The 16,981-nt window shown below is 36.8% G+C and overlaps 1 protein-coding gene across 1 annotated transcript; it reads left to right on the plus strand.

Annotated features, from left to right (window-relative positions):
- Positions 1 to 3,510: 3,510 nt before the first annotated feature.
- LOC129627123 (olfactory receptor 2W3) lies at positions 3,511 to 4,482 on the plus strand. The gene has a single exon (XM_055546794.1). The coding sequence runs from the start codon at positions 3,511 to 3,513 to the stop codon at positions 4,480 to 4,482; it is 972 nt and encodes a 323-aa protein (XP_055402769.1).
- The last annotated feature ends 12,499 nt before the right edge of the window (positions 4,483 to 16,981 follow it).

Here is a 16,981-nt window from a genome sequence, read left to right on the forward strand (position 1 = left end):
TATGAAGATATTCATGGTGGCTGTAAAAGGTTCTTATGAAGTATAAACCACCAGTGGAGAGGTGAGAAGGTAGGGGAGGCTGTTAACCCTGAACCAGTATGTTAAGAAGGACCTCAAACAGACAAAGGAAAACTTATTATATTCCTTCCAAAGTTTGAATATAAGGGGAGAAATTAGTTCCTTCCCAGAGCTGCTTAGAAAGTGAAGGTACTCTGGATCCCATCTGAGAGGTGGGTTTCTTCCATGTAGAAAGGTGTGTGATAGCAATAAGGCTTGTGGACACTCTGTCTCAGGTCCCCAGTGTTTAAGACAAGTGTTCCACTTGAACAGGAGAAAAGGCACAGCTTCTTGATTGAAAACTAGCAAGAGCACTTTCTTTCAGTTTTCTTTAATCTTCCTGTGAAGAAGCCATTCTTGAAGCCAGCATCAAAGTTGTAAAAGCAATTCAAGAGATTGGATTTCCAGTTCTCTTGAAAACCACTCTTGCCTTGTCACTGCATTTGGCTCATCTTCAGCTCCTCATACTCAATTTTCTCTTATATCCCAGGATTTACAATTTTAAGAGTATGAAATTGTGCATCAGTTTGTTTCAAAACACTGGTGTTATTATGTAGACTGAAAATTTATTTCAGTCTTTTTTTTCTTCTTAACTTCCTTTCTTCCTACTTTTCTTCCTTTTTCAGTTTGATAATTACATATATATATGTATATATATATTAAGGGGGATGAGGCAATGATTTCTGTAAAGAAGGAATAACAAAGTTAAAAAGATACATTAACTGATTTTAAAAAAGACAGAATCATTTCTAGGGAAATTTCCTAGGTATATAATCCTATACACATACATGTATAAATATTCTTTTTAAATTTTATAACAACTCATGATTACTATTTCCTATTTTATAAACAAAGGATGTGTAGACATTAAAGTCTCCCTTAAACTCCATCTCATGTTCTAGAAGTGAGCCTTTTTGATAATTCAATGTACATATTTCTAGATATTGGTTCTATTTTGATATGAATATTTATATATAGATTTAGTGACCAAAAAGATGGGACCAGACCACATATAACCTCACTATACATTATGTTTTGCCTTTTCCTTGTTTAAAATTAATAAGATTTTTGGAAAAAATGCCAAGTGAAGCCACATACATATATTATTTTTATTTAGTAGTCATTTGTTTCAAGTTCACAAGGTTGTTATTTATTAAATCATTTCAATAACTGAACATATATATTATTTCTGAGTATTATCTGTCTCAATCAATACTATAATGAAGACTTTGGAGGAATTACATTACATGTTGTGTGTTAATAAATGCAGGACAGATTCCAATATTCAGAATTAATGAGTCAAAAAAACCCCACATGTGATTTAAAATTTTATAAGGTATAATTGTTTTGTTAAAATAACATGAAGAATGTCAGCATATATGTTATTCATGATTAATGATCTCTTCTAAGATTCTACCAAAGATACTATTTCAATTTAAATTCCTATCAGGAGTTAATGGGCTCATTTCCCCACACTTTCCCCAACTCTGTATATACCACACCTATAAGTACATATCTAAGAAGCAAATACATTTATATTTATACTTTATATACTCAATCATCAGTGAGAACAATTCTGATGTTTTGTCACATTATTGTAAATAATTGTTTTTCTGTAAAATGCTCAAATTATTATCTACATTACTTTGTTACATATTTTCTTGCTAAGGCAGCTTTCAGTTTTCATGTTGAAGTTCGATAGTATTGACATTAATTATTCTTTAGACTTTGTTAGTTGTCTTTTTGTAGTATAGATCTTTTAAAAAATATGGAATCAAATATATATTTTGCTTCATAGTTTCAAAAATCGCAACTTATCTAGTGAGATCTACCTAAATCCAAGATGATCAGGAAAAAGAAAAAAAAGAGCGAGAGAGAGGTGTATTGAGCAAGGGTTGACTTTCTTATAGTGGCTGTATTTTTAACACTTTAAATATTTGATTTGTAATTAGTTTCGGTGAAAGGAGTAATTTAAGGATCCACAGTCCCGAACCCCAAATGCCTTTTCAGTGATCATGTTTTTTATGTTGTTGTTATTTTTTCTTTTTTTGTTGTTTTTATTAAATATTTATTTATTTGGCTGTGTCAGGTTTTAGTTGCAGCTTGCAGGATCTTTCTCAGCAGCCTGATGGCTTCTCTCTAGTTGTGGTATGTGGGATTAGTTGCCCACAGCATATGAGATCTTAGCTCCCCAGCCAGGGATGGAACCCATGTCCTCTGCATTGCAAAGTGGACTCTTAACCACTGGACCACCAAGGAAATTCCGATCATGTTAAATTATTATATTTTCAGTGTATGTTTGGATATATATAAGGGTAGTTTCTCCTCATTAGACTTTTTTTTTCCTTCAGAATTTTCCTGCCTAATCTCATTTTTTATATGTCATATGAGTTTTATATAGCATACATATAAACTTTCATATTTACCAACTTTTTCATATTAATAAAATAACAGAACATATGTGTAAGTAGTTTGAGTATTACCATATTAGATGGGAAAACTATGTAAAGGTAAGTGATCTTTCAAATAGCTTGTAATGGTATCTTGTTGGTTAAGAGATCGTAACGGAGGAGATTGGAATTGCAACTTAAATTGTTTGCAATCTACTTCTCTATATCTATCTGTAAGACTTGCAGTTTTGTCCTCAAACATTCTTTGCTCTGAATGTGATAGGTTCTTGGAATTGCAATTTGATAGAAACTCTGAACATATATGTGAATAATTGCATTAAAGTTGCATTATCCATTACAAAATGCTATATTTTTTCCTCAAGCAATATATAGTATTTTGGAAGAAAAAAATTATTCCTTCTATGCAAGACCTATCTGAGAGAGAGAGAGAGAAAGACATACACACATAGGGACAGAAAAATAGAGACAGAGATGGCAGGAAAGAGACACAGAGAGATTAATTTTAGTGCATATTATTTAGTAATATTTTATTGTCTTATACATTATCTATACAGATACTTTAAAATTACCTCAAGAATAATAATCAAATGAGTGAAGTGTGTCTTTGGGATAAAGAATAGACAAATATTCTGCATAAAATGGATATGTCTTTGGGCCTTTGAGGTTACAGCAGGAGCTTAAGAACTTGTGTCTCAAGAAGAATCAATAGTTGGGCCATGGGAGGATTTATCTTTCCTGACTTTGGGATTAAAGGCACTACCATCAGTGAAAGATAAAGACTCTAAGCCCCATTTTCTGTGTTCAAAATTCATTCTGCTCCTTCTAGAATATGATAATTTACTTAACACACATCTGTCTCAGTTTCCGTTTCTGTAGGTCAAGGATAGTAAGAGTGCCAACTTTGTACCATTCAAGTTGGAGTTAAATGAGTAAATAAATGTAAAAAACATAGAGGAATGCCTGTAAACACTCATAGTAAACACTCCATTTTATTGTCTGTTCACATTATTAGTATCAATATTCCTCTTCAGGTGCAGTAGAGATGGATGGAACCAATGAGAGCACCCAGGGAAATTTCATCTTTTTGGGATTTTCTGATCGGCCCCATCTGGAGAGAATCCTCTTTGTGGTTATCTTGATTGCATATCTCCTGACCCTTGTGGGCAACACCACCATCATCCTGGTGTCTCGGCTGGATCCTCACCTCCACACTCCCATGTACTTCTTCCTCGCCCATCTCTCCTTCCTGGACCTTAGTTTTACCACCAGCTCCATCCCTCAGCTTCTGTATAACTTGAGTGGAAGTGACAAGACCATCAGCTACATAGGCTGTGCCATCCAGCTCTTCCTATTCCTGGGTCTGGGTGGTGTGGAATGTCTACTCCTGGCAGTCATGGCATATGACCGGTTTGTTGCAGTCTGCAAGCCCCTGCACTACATGGTGATCATGAATCCCCAGCTTTGCCTAGGCTTGGTGTTGATAGCCTGGGCCTGTGGGGTGGCCAACTCCTTGGCCATGTCCCCAGTCACCCTACGCTTACCCCGCTGTGGGCGTCACAGTGTGGACCACTTCCTGTGTGAGATGCCTGCCCTGATACGAATGGCCTGTGTGAATACAGCTGCCATTGAGGGCACTGTCTTTGTACTGGCAGTGGGCATTGTACTCTCACCCCTTGTATTTATCCTGGTCTCCTATGGTTACATCGTGAGGGCTGTGTTACAAATTCAGTTAGCGTCAGGCAGGCAAAAGGCCTTCAACACCTGTGGCTCCCATCTCACAGTGGTCTCACTTTTCTACGGAAACATCATTTACATGTACATGCAACCTGGAAACAGCTCCTCCCAGGATCAAGGCAAGTTCCTCACCCTCTTCTACAACATTGTCACCCCACTCCTGAATCCCCTGATCTACACCCTCAGAAACAAAGAGGTGAAGGGGGCATTGAGGAGGTTGTTGCTGCATGACAGGGAGAAGAAAAGAGTAAGAGTGAAAGGGCCAGACAGGCATCTCTAGCCTGGTTATGAACTCCATCAGGCACCATTGATGGAATCTGGAATTGTTGGATCAGATCTGGGTCTTACCTTTGCTTCCCAATTTATATACCTTTCCCTGGACTTCTTTACAACTGGTTTAGTTCCATTGAAACAGTATATGTTTGATGAGTGAACTGGAAAACACATATCACCCAAAAACCTCTAGGTGATCTGTAAAGCAGGTATGAAGACACAGTGATATAGATATAAAGATGAGTTTCTCCAACTTTGTACCAGAGTGCCAAGAAGGAAACTTCTTTTCTTAATAAGAATTTTGCCTTTGTTGTTTGTTTTTATTTTTTTTTATTTTTTTTTAATTTTATTTTATTTTTAAACTTTACATAACTGTATTAGATTTGCCAAATATCAAAATGAATCCGCCACAGGTTTAATGCACTAATGCAATGATGGGTGTTTTAGTGAGAATGATCACAGATCAATCACTTCTCTTAGTCAACAGCCATCAACATGGGAATTCAGCATAGGGATGCTTGCATTTTTTAAATTCCTATCCAAAGCCTTTCATTGAGTCATATGTGTTATCTACACTTTGTCCCCAAACTTTGACATTTTCCCCAAAGTTTGTTGTAAGAACTCTGGATAAACCAAGAAATTAACCTATAACAATAATATGTGTGTCATTTAAATCTTAAAGCATCACTATTTCTCAGTTATGTTTTTATTTTGTTAGTGAGAAGGACCTGATGCTTATTAAGTTCCTGTTATGAGTCAAGTGCTCTTAAGTCATCTAAACTTCTCTGCGTGTGTGGAGATCATATGACTTGTATTACCCTTATTTTGCCATATGGTATTTGAGGCTTTGAGGTTAAATCATTTACTCAAATAGAACTGAACCAAAAAATTTCTCCATGTTCTGTGTGACTGATGATTCTATTGCTACACCAATTTGTAAAGAATAAAAATATGTAAGCATTTAGTAAGTAAAACAAGCAGCATGACTTATTTCCCTTCTTTGCATAATACAGTTCCAGATGTAGGAAAGGAAAAAGTTTTCCTGGAACCTTTTTGAGTCTCTGTCTGGATCTGAAATTAAACTTACAAAGATAGATTAATGGGAGAAAAAAATCACACAAATTAATTTAACATATGTTTTTCATGGCATAGGATACTTCATGAGGAAATGCTGCTGCTGCTGCTAAGTCACTTCAGTTGTGTCCGACTCTGTGTGACCCCATAGACGGCAGCCCACCAGGCTCCCCTGTCCCTGGGATTCTCCAAGCAAGAGCACTGGAGTGGGTTGCCATTTCCTTCTCCAATGCATGAAAGTGAAAAGTGAAAGTGAAGTCGCTCAGTGGTGTCCGACTCTTAGTGACCCCATGGACTGCAGCCTACCAGGCTCCTCCGTCCATTGGATTTTCCAGCAAGAGTACTGGAGTGGGGTGCCATTGCCTTCTCCTCATGAGGAAATGAAGACCCCCAAAATTGTATTTTTTTATTCCACATTTGATGAAGAGTGGACAGTGGTGAAGAAATTTGATAGGCAATGGGAGCTGAGCTATTGGTAAGAAATTGGGGAAAACTTAGCAAGGCATGTGTATTTAGATGCCTCTCAATGTTCCTCTGTCTTTGAAATAAGAATATTCCTTTCCTCAAGGAACAGGAAATAAGAAGGGTAACCTCATTGAAGGGTTTTATGAACCACTTCAGATGAAGGTCAGAAAGTCCTTCCTGCTCCTGCCTTTTCACAAATGTCTTCAACTCAAATATGCAATACACCAAAACGCCATATTTTGAGACAATATGTACTGAACCCCATCAAGGGTTTCTTCCAATTAATGTGCAAATGAATTACCCAGGATCTTTATAACATTTAGTTTCTGATTTACTAGTCTAGTAGGATCCTGAAATTCTGCATTTCTGCAAATTTTCCAAGGGATGCCCTCACTCCCTTGCTGCTGCCTCTCAGATCACACTTCAATGCCATGGGAAATTAATCACCTACCAATTTTTTTAGCAGGATACACACACTCTGGAAAAATCTGAGATAGAACTCACAGATTAAGGGGAAATAAAATGGGGAAGAAGTAAAGAGAAGAGGCTGACTGAGTGCTGCCATCCTGTCTATTCTCAGTCCCCTCAACTTCACAGCCTCTCCTTCTCCACAATGAGCCTTGTATTCTCACCCTCCCTTTCTAACCTCTTCACTCTCTCACCTTATCTCCAAGGACAGAGTCCCATTGGGGTCATTTAAGTATATATGAGCCAGGGACTACTGGAAGGGAGATGTCTGTGCTTCAAGGGGATCAGTTTGAACATTCCAAACTGCTTTTTTAAAGAAGTAATGATTTGGGCTTCCAGGGTGGCTCAGTAGGTAAAGAATCCACCCGCAATGCAGAAGACCTGGGTTTGATCCTTGGGTTGGCAAGATAGCCTGGAGGAGGGCATGGCAACTCACTTCAGTATTCTTGCCTGGAGAATCCCCATGGAAAGAGGAGCCTGGCAGACTGCAGTCCATGGGTTCGCAAAGAGTGAAACACAACTGAGCAACTCAGCACAGCACAGCACAGCACAGTGACATGATTGGGCTGATGAAATAAGAGAATGAGAGCTACTTGTATGGGAGTTAGAGTTTCTGCCTAGAGTTATAAAATTCCACAATGCTTCCTTGACGCAGAACTGATGGGGGGAAATTTAAGAGATAACCAGGGCTTGTAGACGATCAACCCTATAAAATTGCTCATAGGGCTTTCTCAAACTCATTCTCTTTTTGGAAATAACTTGCTGGACACCCTAAGTGAGCTTGAAGAGCAGCCTCTTGAGAAGAGGGGACTTAAGGAATAGTAACTGGACTATCACCAGTGTTCCTAACTTTGGAAAATACCCTAAAGATAGCAAAGAATGTTCACAAACCTCTAAGGAATGAAAGTAGTCCAGTGTGCACTGTGGTGATTTTTATTATGCTTCTTCAGTTAAGGGACAGATTTCAACTGGGTAAAATTTAAAGATTTTATTGGCTTTATTCAGTGATTTATGCTCTGGCATCATCCTCCCAGCAGAAAGGAAGCAACTAAACAACAGTGCAAAATGAAAGATGCTTATAGGCAGAAGAGGGCAGAGACTTGTACTTGGCAAAAACACATTTGTTTTTGTGCTATTACTTGTTACTTTCCTTATAGGAGAGAAAAGAGTATCTAAGGTAGATTGCCTAATTAATGCTGATCATGCAATCCTAATTGGCTGGCTTAAGATTCCATTTCTAGGAAAGCTGAAACTATATTTTAAAAGTCTGATGATATGGAGTTTATAATAAGCAACTCCATTTAGATCTGTTGTATATAATATCTCTGATTATTTTATGACATGGGGGAACCAACAAATATAGTTGCAATGGAATTGTATAAGATACTCCACTCACTGGGTCTAAGCCAGAACAAAGTTGATTTTACTGGAGTCCCATTCTTCCAGAAAATAACTACAGATAAGAAATCCCCTTACTCTTTTTATGGGCCACTAAAGGGCAAACTGTGAAGAATGACTCATCCTCACATAACTCATATATGTCCTCACTCTCTTCTTCCAAAGACTCATTACTCCCTTTTTTAGCTGCTAAGTAAGATCCCCAAGCCATTTTCTTTACAAGGAGATTTTCCTCATGTTGAAATATATTTCAATGCCCAAGATGGAGATGCTTATCTCTAGGGTGCAACATCAGCAAATTGAAATTCTGTGTTCTGCTTGACGAGAAATGCAGTATAACCAGTCAGCCAATCTCCAAATGCCCCAAGGTAATTCTGGATTTTATTCTTGGTTGGTCCTGGATCTTTTTAAATAAGGTCAGATATGCATTAGAAGAGAAACAGGCCCAAGATATGCATTAGAAGAGAAACAGGAGCCATTTGTGCTAAGACCCATGTCAGCAAAGTAAGACTTAATATCCAATTTAATTGCAGTCACAACCTCTTCCAGGAATACAGTCTCAACAGCTCAGTTTGGAATTTTCTCATCAGCACCCATGAGGTAATCCACCATGTAACCCTCTTCCATCCCCAGGAGGTCCTTTACCTAAGCCTGAAGTCACCCACTCTTTCTCTTCTGCTTATGTAGGCCTTCCATTTTGCACAGCTCCTCAGAACTCTTCTCTACTTGTTAGATGGAATGTTGCCTGATTCATGAATTATTTGATAAAGCAAATTAGGTCTTTCAAATTTGCTCAGCTGAATTTTTGTTATTTATTGGGTTGGCCAAAAATTCATTTTTTACCCCCATAAAATGGCTCTAGTAGTGCTTTGTTGTCTTTAACTTCATTTGAATTGTTATGTTAGATTGTACTGTGGAGCTATTAGCATGCATTAAAAAAAAATCACATGTATACCTGTGGCGGATTCATTTTGATATTTGGCAAAACTAATACAATTATGTAAAATTTAAAAATAAAATAAAATTAAAAAATAAAAATAAAAAAAATCAAAATTGATGAATTTTTGTGTAGCTATTTTAATATTGAAGATGGAAGGAAAAAACCCAACATTTTCAGCATATTATGCTTTATTATTTTAAGAAAGGTAAAAATGCAACTGAAATGAAAGAAAAGATCTGTGCAGTGTATGAAGAAGGTGTTATGACTGACTGAATGTGTCAAAAGTGATTTGTGAAGTTTGGTGCTGGAGGTTTCTGGCTAGACAGTGCTCCCTGATCAGTTAGATAAGTTGAAGTTAATAGCAATCAAACTGAGACATTAACTTAGAACATTCAATGTTGTACCATGTGGGAGATAGCCAACATACTCAAAATATCCAAATCAAGCATTAACTATCATTTGTACCAGCTTGATTATGTTAATCACTTTGATGTTTGGGTTCCATATAAGTTAAGTGAAAAAATCTCATTGACCATATTTCTACATACGATTCTCCACTGAAATGTAAGGAAATTGTTTCATTTTAAAAACAAATTGTGACAGGCAATAAAAAGTAGATACTGTACAATAATGTGCAGTGGAAGAGATTGTGGGGAAAACAAAATGAACTACCACCAACCACACCACAGGCCAGTCTTCATACAAAGAAGGTGATGTTGTATATGTGGTGGAGCTGGAAGGGAGTCCTCTAGTATGAGCTCCTTCTGGAAAACCGAACAATTAATTCTGACAAGTACTGTTCCCAATTAGATCGACTGAAAGCAACATGCAACAAAACAAAAAAGAGTCCAGAATCGGTCAACAGAAAATGAATAATCTTCCATCAGGATACTATAAGTCCACTCTTTTTTTTTTGATGACTAGGCAAAAACTGTTACAGCTTGGCCAAGAAATTCTGATTCATCCGCTGTATTCACCAAACATTGCATCTTAAGATGTCCACTTAGTCTTTACAAAATTCTCTTAATAAAAAAAAAATTCAATTCCTCAAATGACTGTAAATGGTACTTGGAATAGGTATCTTTTCTTTCCGCAAAAAGACAAAAAGTTTTGGAAAGATGAAATTATAAAGTTGTCTTTAAAATGGCAGAAGGTAGTCGAACAAAATGGCAAATACATTGCTCAATAAAGTTATTGGTGAAAATGAAAATAAAAAAAAGTGTCTTTCATTTGTACTTAAAGAAAATGAAGGAACTTTTTGGCCAATGAAATAATATGTGCAACCTCAGCTGATCATGCACTCTTCTTGCACTGCCATTTCTAATATTATATACAGCTCACTCTTGTCCAAACATCATTGCAGAAGAGCGTTCCACTGTTTGTCAGGCATTGAACTCAAATCCTTGAATTATTTTCCCTGAAATAAAGGGAATCAAACTTGTTACTAATTTATTTTTGTCATTTGACTCTCTTTAATGAATGCCCTTTATACTGAAGTAGCTTGAAAAAGTCATCTCCTTAATTTTCCAGCACATTTTGCTTCACATTTATTTTTCCACATGTTGATGTATGGCAAAACCAATACAATATTGTAAAGTAAAAAAAAATAATAATAATAAAAAATTTAAAAAAAATGAAAAAAGAAACAGAAAAAAAATAAAAATAAAAAAAACAGTCAATGTATGTATATGTATAACTGAATTCACTTTTGATGTACATCTGAAACTAACACAACACTGTAAATCACCTATAATCCAATACAAATTAAAAACTAAAAAGAAAATTGAGATTAACATTTTTGTCAACCTGTGACACAGGACAGAATAGGATAAATTGGCTTCTCTAGTGGGTGAATGGTTTCTGTTCCAATCATTGCCTGTTGACTGCAACTCTTTCTTCAGGTACTCCTTTTTTATTCTCTCTTAATAGTGCCTTTTCTTTAAACAGCCCTTATGTTTTATTTTTTGTCTACCTATTTTTTATTTTCTATCTCTATTTTGATTCTTGTCTAATCAACTCTTTTTTAAACTACAGCCAGGACTCCCTCTCCTATTAATGCCACAATTACTATGCATACTTTAAAAAATAACTTTCAGTAAAATCATGACTCATAAATATAAGTGAACTCATGTTAAAGGTTTTTTTTTTTTTGTTGTTGTTTTTTCTTTTACTCATAGGATCTAAGGTGTTCAGGCAGATGCTATAAAGAACTTAATAGAAATTGAAGCCAGTAAAACTTTACTAAGTTAAGAAATGTTGATTTGAAGTGAGAATACAGCAAAACTGTTTTGTCCACTGGGTGGAAGGCAGTCAATTAAATGTCTACTAGACATGGCATGACATGCATATCTATTAATTGCCTACAACTTACAAAAAGTACAAATAGCTCAAATTCAATGAAAGGGGGCTAGAATCTGATAGCCAGACATGTGTGCCAGAGATAATGGTTTTCTTCAGAAACACAACTTTTTTTTTTTTTTTTTTTCTATACTGCTAAAAACAATTAGGATTTTCCAAGTGACAGAGTGCTGGAGAATCCACCTGTCAATGTAAGAGATGTGGGTTTGATCCCTGGGTAGCGAAGATCCTCTGGAGTAGGAAATGGCAACTCACTTCAGTATTCTTGTCTGGAAAATTTCATGAACAGAGAAGCCTGGTGGTCTACAGTCCATGGGGTCACAAAGAGTTGAACACACTGAGCAACTGAACACAAAAGCAATTAGCCCTTTTGGGGTCTTTGATATGTGGCTGCCACTATTAGGGTTTTACCTGCATTTACTCATTAAATCCTCATTAAAGATAGTGAAGTGGGTAGTGTCATATCTATATTACAAGAGAGAAAGTTAGAGCTCATCTATTTTAATATCCAGTTCCTGGAAGAGTAAGAATGCAGTAGTTTAGCCACTGTGCTATATCACTTGTATGTAATACTGAGTGGACTAGTGGGGTTCAGGAGATGTTACTCCAAAGCATGGTGCTTTAGCATGTTGAATAGTTTAAACAGAAAGAGTTTGAGAGAATGATATAAGCTAGAAGACTCTGACCTTTCCCTCACCCATATCCCCTGAAATATGTCATAAAATTCCCATGTGAGAGGTACCTTCCCCAAACCTGGAGTAATGGGACGTTCTTATCTCTAAAGACAAAGGGCTACTAAGAAGAATTCTAGCAAACAGGCTATGCTAAATTTCCCAGAGTTTACTACACTTACCTCATACTCCTTAAACTATCACATTCGTCCATGACAGTCCACTCTTCATCAAACCTAGCATAAAAATATTCAGAGCCAAGTCTTTTTTTTTGGGGGGGGGAGTCTCATTTCCTTGTGAAGTTCCATGTCACATAAAACTTATATTAAATAAATTCATGAGTTTTTCTTTTGTTAATTTATCCTTGTCACTTTAATTTTCAGACCTAAGAGGACCCAGGAAAACTTTTCCCGTTCTACAAGTTGGAGTCCACGTATTAATAAGTCCTGAAGACACTGCAATTTTTTTTTCCTTTTATTTTATTTTTTAACTTACCAATAATGTATTGGTTTTGCCATATATAAAAATGAATCCACCACAGGTATACATGTGTTCCCCATCCTGAACCCTCCTCCCTCCTCCCTCCCCATACCATCCCTCTGGGTCATCCCAGTGCACCAGCCCCAAGCATCCAGTATTGTGCATCGAACCTGGACTGGCAACTCGTTTCATATATGATATTATACACGTTTCAATGCCATTCTCCCAAATCATCCCACCTTATCCCTCTCCCACAGAGTCCAAAAGACTGTTTTATACATCAGTGTCTCTTTTGCTGTCTCGTATACAGGGTTATTGTTACCATCTTTCTAAATTCCATACATATGCATTAGTATACTGTATTTGTATTTTTCTTTCTGGCTTACTTCACTCTGTATAATAGGCTCCAGTTTTATCCACCTCATTAGAACTGGTTCAAATGTATTCTTTTTAATGGCTGAGTAATACTCCACTGTGTATATGTACCATAGCTTTCTTATCCATTCATCTGCTGATGGACATCTAGGTTGCTTCCATGTCCTGGCTATTATAAACAGTGCTGCGATGAACATTGGGGTACACGTGTCTCTTTCAATTCTGGTTTCCTCAGTGTGTATGCCCAGCAGTGGGATTGCTGCATCATAAGGCAGTTCTATTTCCAGCTTTTAAGGAATCTCCACACTGTTCTCCATAGTGGCTGTACTAGTTTGCATTCCCACCAACAGTGTAAGAGGGTTCCCTTTTCTCCACACTCTCTCCAGCATTTATTGCTTGTAGGCTTTTGGATGGCAGCCATTCTGACTGGTGTGAAATGGTACCTCACAGTGGTTTTGATTTGCATTTCTCTGATAATGAGTGATGTTGAGCATCTTTTCATGTGTTTGTTAGCCATCTGTATGTCTTCTCTGGAGAAATGTCTGTTTAGTTCTTTGGCCCATTTTTTGATTGGGTCATTTATTTTTCTGGAATTGAGCTGTAGGAGTTGCTTGTATATTTTTGAGATTAGTTGTTTGTCAGTTGCTTCATTTGCTATTATTTCCCCCCATTCTGAAGGCTGTCTTTTCACCTTGCTTATAGTTTCCTTTGTTGTGCAAAAGCTTTTAAGTTTAATTAGGCCCCATTTGTTTATTTATGCTTTTATTTCCAATATTCTGGGAGGTGGGTTATAGAGGATCCTGCTATGATGTATGTCGGAGAGTGTTTTGCCTATGTTCTCCTCTAGGAGTCTTATAGTTTCTGGTCTTACATTTAGATCTTTAATCCATTTTTAGTTTATTTTTGTGTATAGTGTTAGAATGCTTGGGGCTGGTGCACTGGGACGACCTAGAGGGAGGGTATGGGGAGGGAGGAGAGAGGAGGGTTCAGGATGGGGAACACAGATATACCTGTGGCGGATTCATTTCGATATTTGGCAAAACTAATACAATATTGTAAAGTTTAAAAATAAAATAAAATTTTGAAAAAAAAAAAAAGAAAATGTTCTAGTTTCATTCCTTTACAAGTAGTTGACCAGTTTTCCCAGCACCACTTGTTAAAGAGATTGTCTTTAATCCATTGTATATTCTTGCCTCCTTTGTCAAAGATAAGGTGTCCATATGTGCATGGATTTATCTCTGGGCTTTCTATTTTGCTCCATTGATCTATATTTCTGTCTTTGTGCCAGTACCATACTGTCTTGATAACTGTGGCTTTGTAGTAGAGCCTGAAGTCAGGTAGGTTGATTCCTCCAGTTCCGTTCTTCTTTCTCAAGATCGCTTTGGCTAGTCGAGGTTTTTTGTATTTCCATACAAATTGTGAAATTATTTGTTCTAGCTCTGTGAAGAATACTGTTGGTAGCTTGATAGGGATTGCATTGAATCTATAAATTGCTTTGGGTAGTATACTCATTTTCACTATATTGATTCTTCCAATCCATGAACATGGTATATTTCTCCATCTATTAGTGTCCTCTTTGATTTCTTTCACCAGTGTTTTATAGTTTTCTATATATAGGTCTTTAGTTTTTTAAGGTAGATATATTCCTAACTGCAATTTAAAGTACAGTATTTCTCCACCTGAGAAAGTAATAGCTTTAATTTTGCCTTTTTAACCACGATAAAGTTTCCTCTTCTGTTAAAATAAAAATTCAACTGAAAACTTTAAAAGAAATTTATTGCCTTTATTCAAGGATATTCATGAATCAGGCAGCTTCCTGTCTAGCAGAGAGAAAGGAGCTTTGAAGAGCCATACAAGGCAAGGTATTTTATAGCCATGTGGCAAGTTAGTACTCCACAATGAGTCTCGCCTATTAGACTGATCCACAATTTTCATCTTCATGGTGGGTGTTGCAAAGGGGACCAAAACTGCACCCTTCATCTACTGATTCATCATCAATTAAATATGGTGAGCACCTAATATGTGCCAGCTAATTTTTCAGGAACTAGAGTTATAGCAGCAGATATGGCTACAAAGATTCTTACAATTGAATAAAATTGAACACATAGACACATAGATATACAATATAAATAGTGAAAGTGAAAGTTGCTCAGTCGTGTCCAGCTGTTTGTCCCATGGCCTATACTGTCCATGGACTTCTTCAGGCCAGAAAACTGGAGTGGGTAGCCTTTCCCTTCCCCAGGGGATCTTTCAAACCCAGGGATCAAACTCAGGTCTCTCGCATTGCAGGCAGATTCTCTACAATATAAAAAGTAAAATAATTAAAGATATGACAACTGCTAGATGAAAGAACAGGTGTTATATTTGAGTCAAGTGTCTATGTGCAGGTTACAAACTCTGAATTTTGATTTGAACATTTTGAGTTGAAGTTCCTTTTGGAGACTCCCTTTCCTAAGAAAGAGTCTGAAATTCTATGTAGAACCTATATCAGGTATTTATTTGGATATTTCTGAAAATAATTATGGTCAAAACGATGAAGACAGATATATTCCAGGAAACGATAAATGCTGATGTGGTTAATTGAAGCAAAGGACTTTATGAGTGGCAGAGAGAGAGAGAAGAGATGATTGAAAAGGAGGAATAGAACTAGCTGAGGTGAATGAGGAAAGTTGCCAAAAGGGAGGAGCACAAAAGTGAGATCAGAGAGTCATTAAAGGAAACTGCAAATGTCCCATGTGATGTGACAATCCTGGGGATATTAGAAACCTCTTTGAAAGCAGTTTTAGGAAAGCATTAGGATTTCTAATGAGCTGACCATTTAATACAGGGCAAGATAAAACTTAATCCTCATTTTTATGGTGCTTGTCTAAGAAAAGAAGAGAGCTACAAAAATAGTCCAGAGTTAGAGATGGGGAAGGAATGACCTCTGCCCCAAATAGACTTTTTTCTTGAAAAAAGTTAGTTGAGAGTGTTAAAGTCCCCTGAAAGCATAATTAAAAGAGGAAAGATATCCAAGTCAACAGCAAGTGTAGATTTTTTAAAAAGTTTTGATACATTCGACCTAATTCACATTTAAAGTCAAATAAAAAAAATTAAAAATAAATCACAAGAAACTGCTAGAAGTTATTATCCCTAAAAAAAACAAAGTCCTTCCTCATCAGAGAGAAAATTGGTGCATGCAAACTCTACAAATATAGGGTCTTGTCATTTCATCATCTCCAGAAGCTGGCAGCCATTCTTCATGAAATATTTTTGAATAGATGAATGAAGTAATAACACAATAATGAATGTTGTGTAACTGACACTAGAGTATGTAATTACTGATGCAAGGAATGTTACAGAAAAGAAATCATTCAAGATGAAGAAGTGTGTGTGTGCTCAGTCATGTCAACTCTTTGCGACTCCATGGACTATAGCCTGGCAGGCTCCTCAGTCCATGGAATTTTCCAGGCAAGAATACTGGAATGGGTTGCTTTTCCTCCTCCAGGGGATCATCTCAAATCAGGGATTGAACCTGAAACTCCTGCATTGGCAGGTGGGTTCTTTACCACTTAGCTACCTGGGATGCAATAGATGTAAGAAATCACTCAAGAGGAAGAAGGAAGAAAGATAATTCTCAAAGAAGACAGGAGACAAAGCAGATCAGAGCATACATGGAGAAAACAGTCTTCTCTTAAATGAGGAACAATTCTTGCTCTGCAGTTACAAATAGAGGGAGCAAAGGAGCACTTAGAAGTAATAACAACAAAAGTTATCCAGGAGATAACTTACTTGTCCCAGTATTTTGTTAAGTGCTTTACTTATATTATTTTATCAAAAAATCACAAGAAATTGATGTGGCACTCATAACTGATAGTAAATAGTAACTTTAGCTGTTAGAATCTACTAGGACCCCATGGTGAATGCTTGTTTGTTCTTTGTTGCCATCCACTGCACATTTACTGTAGCAGAACAATGACACCACAAAAGTCACAAATAATCTTTCACCTCCTGTCTACCTCGAACTAACCTATTCAACTTTATTTTCAAGAAAGTGTTGAGGATAGGAAAAATCACTTATCATTATGTCTACACTGTCAAGCTCCTCATATACCACTTGTTTCTGGTTATTACACTGTTATCACAGACCATGTGATCATGGCTATGACAAGCAAGACACAGGGATGATTGTGCATTCACTCTCAAAATCAGGAATATCCTCTATTCTAACCCTAACCCTAACCCTAACCCTAACCCTAATTCCTTGGGATACACATGGGCAAATTAGGTCCCTATTA

This window comes from Bubalus kerabau, chromosome 1, assembly GCF_029407905.1.
Source record: "Bubalus kerabau isolate K-KA32 ecotype Philippines breed swamp buffalo chromosome 1, PCC_UOA_SB_1v2, whole genome shotgun sequence".
NCBI classification, from domain to species: Eukaryota; Metazoa; Chordata; class Mammalia; order Artiodactyla; family Bovidae; genus Bubalus; species Bubalus kerabau.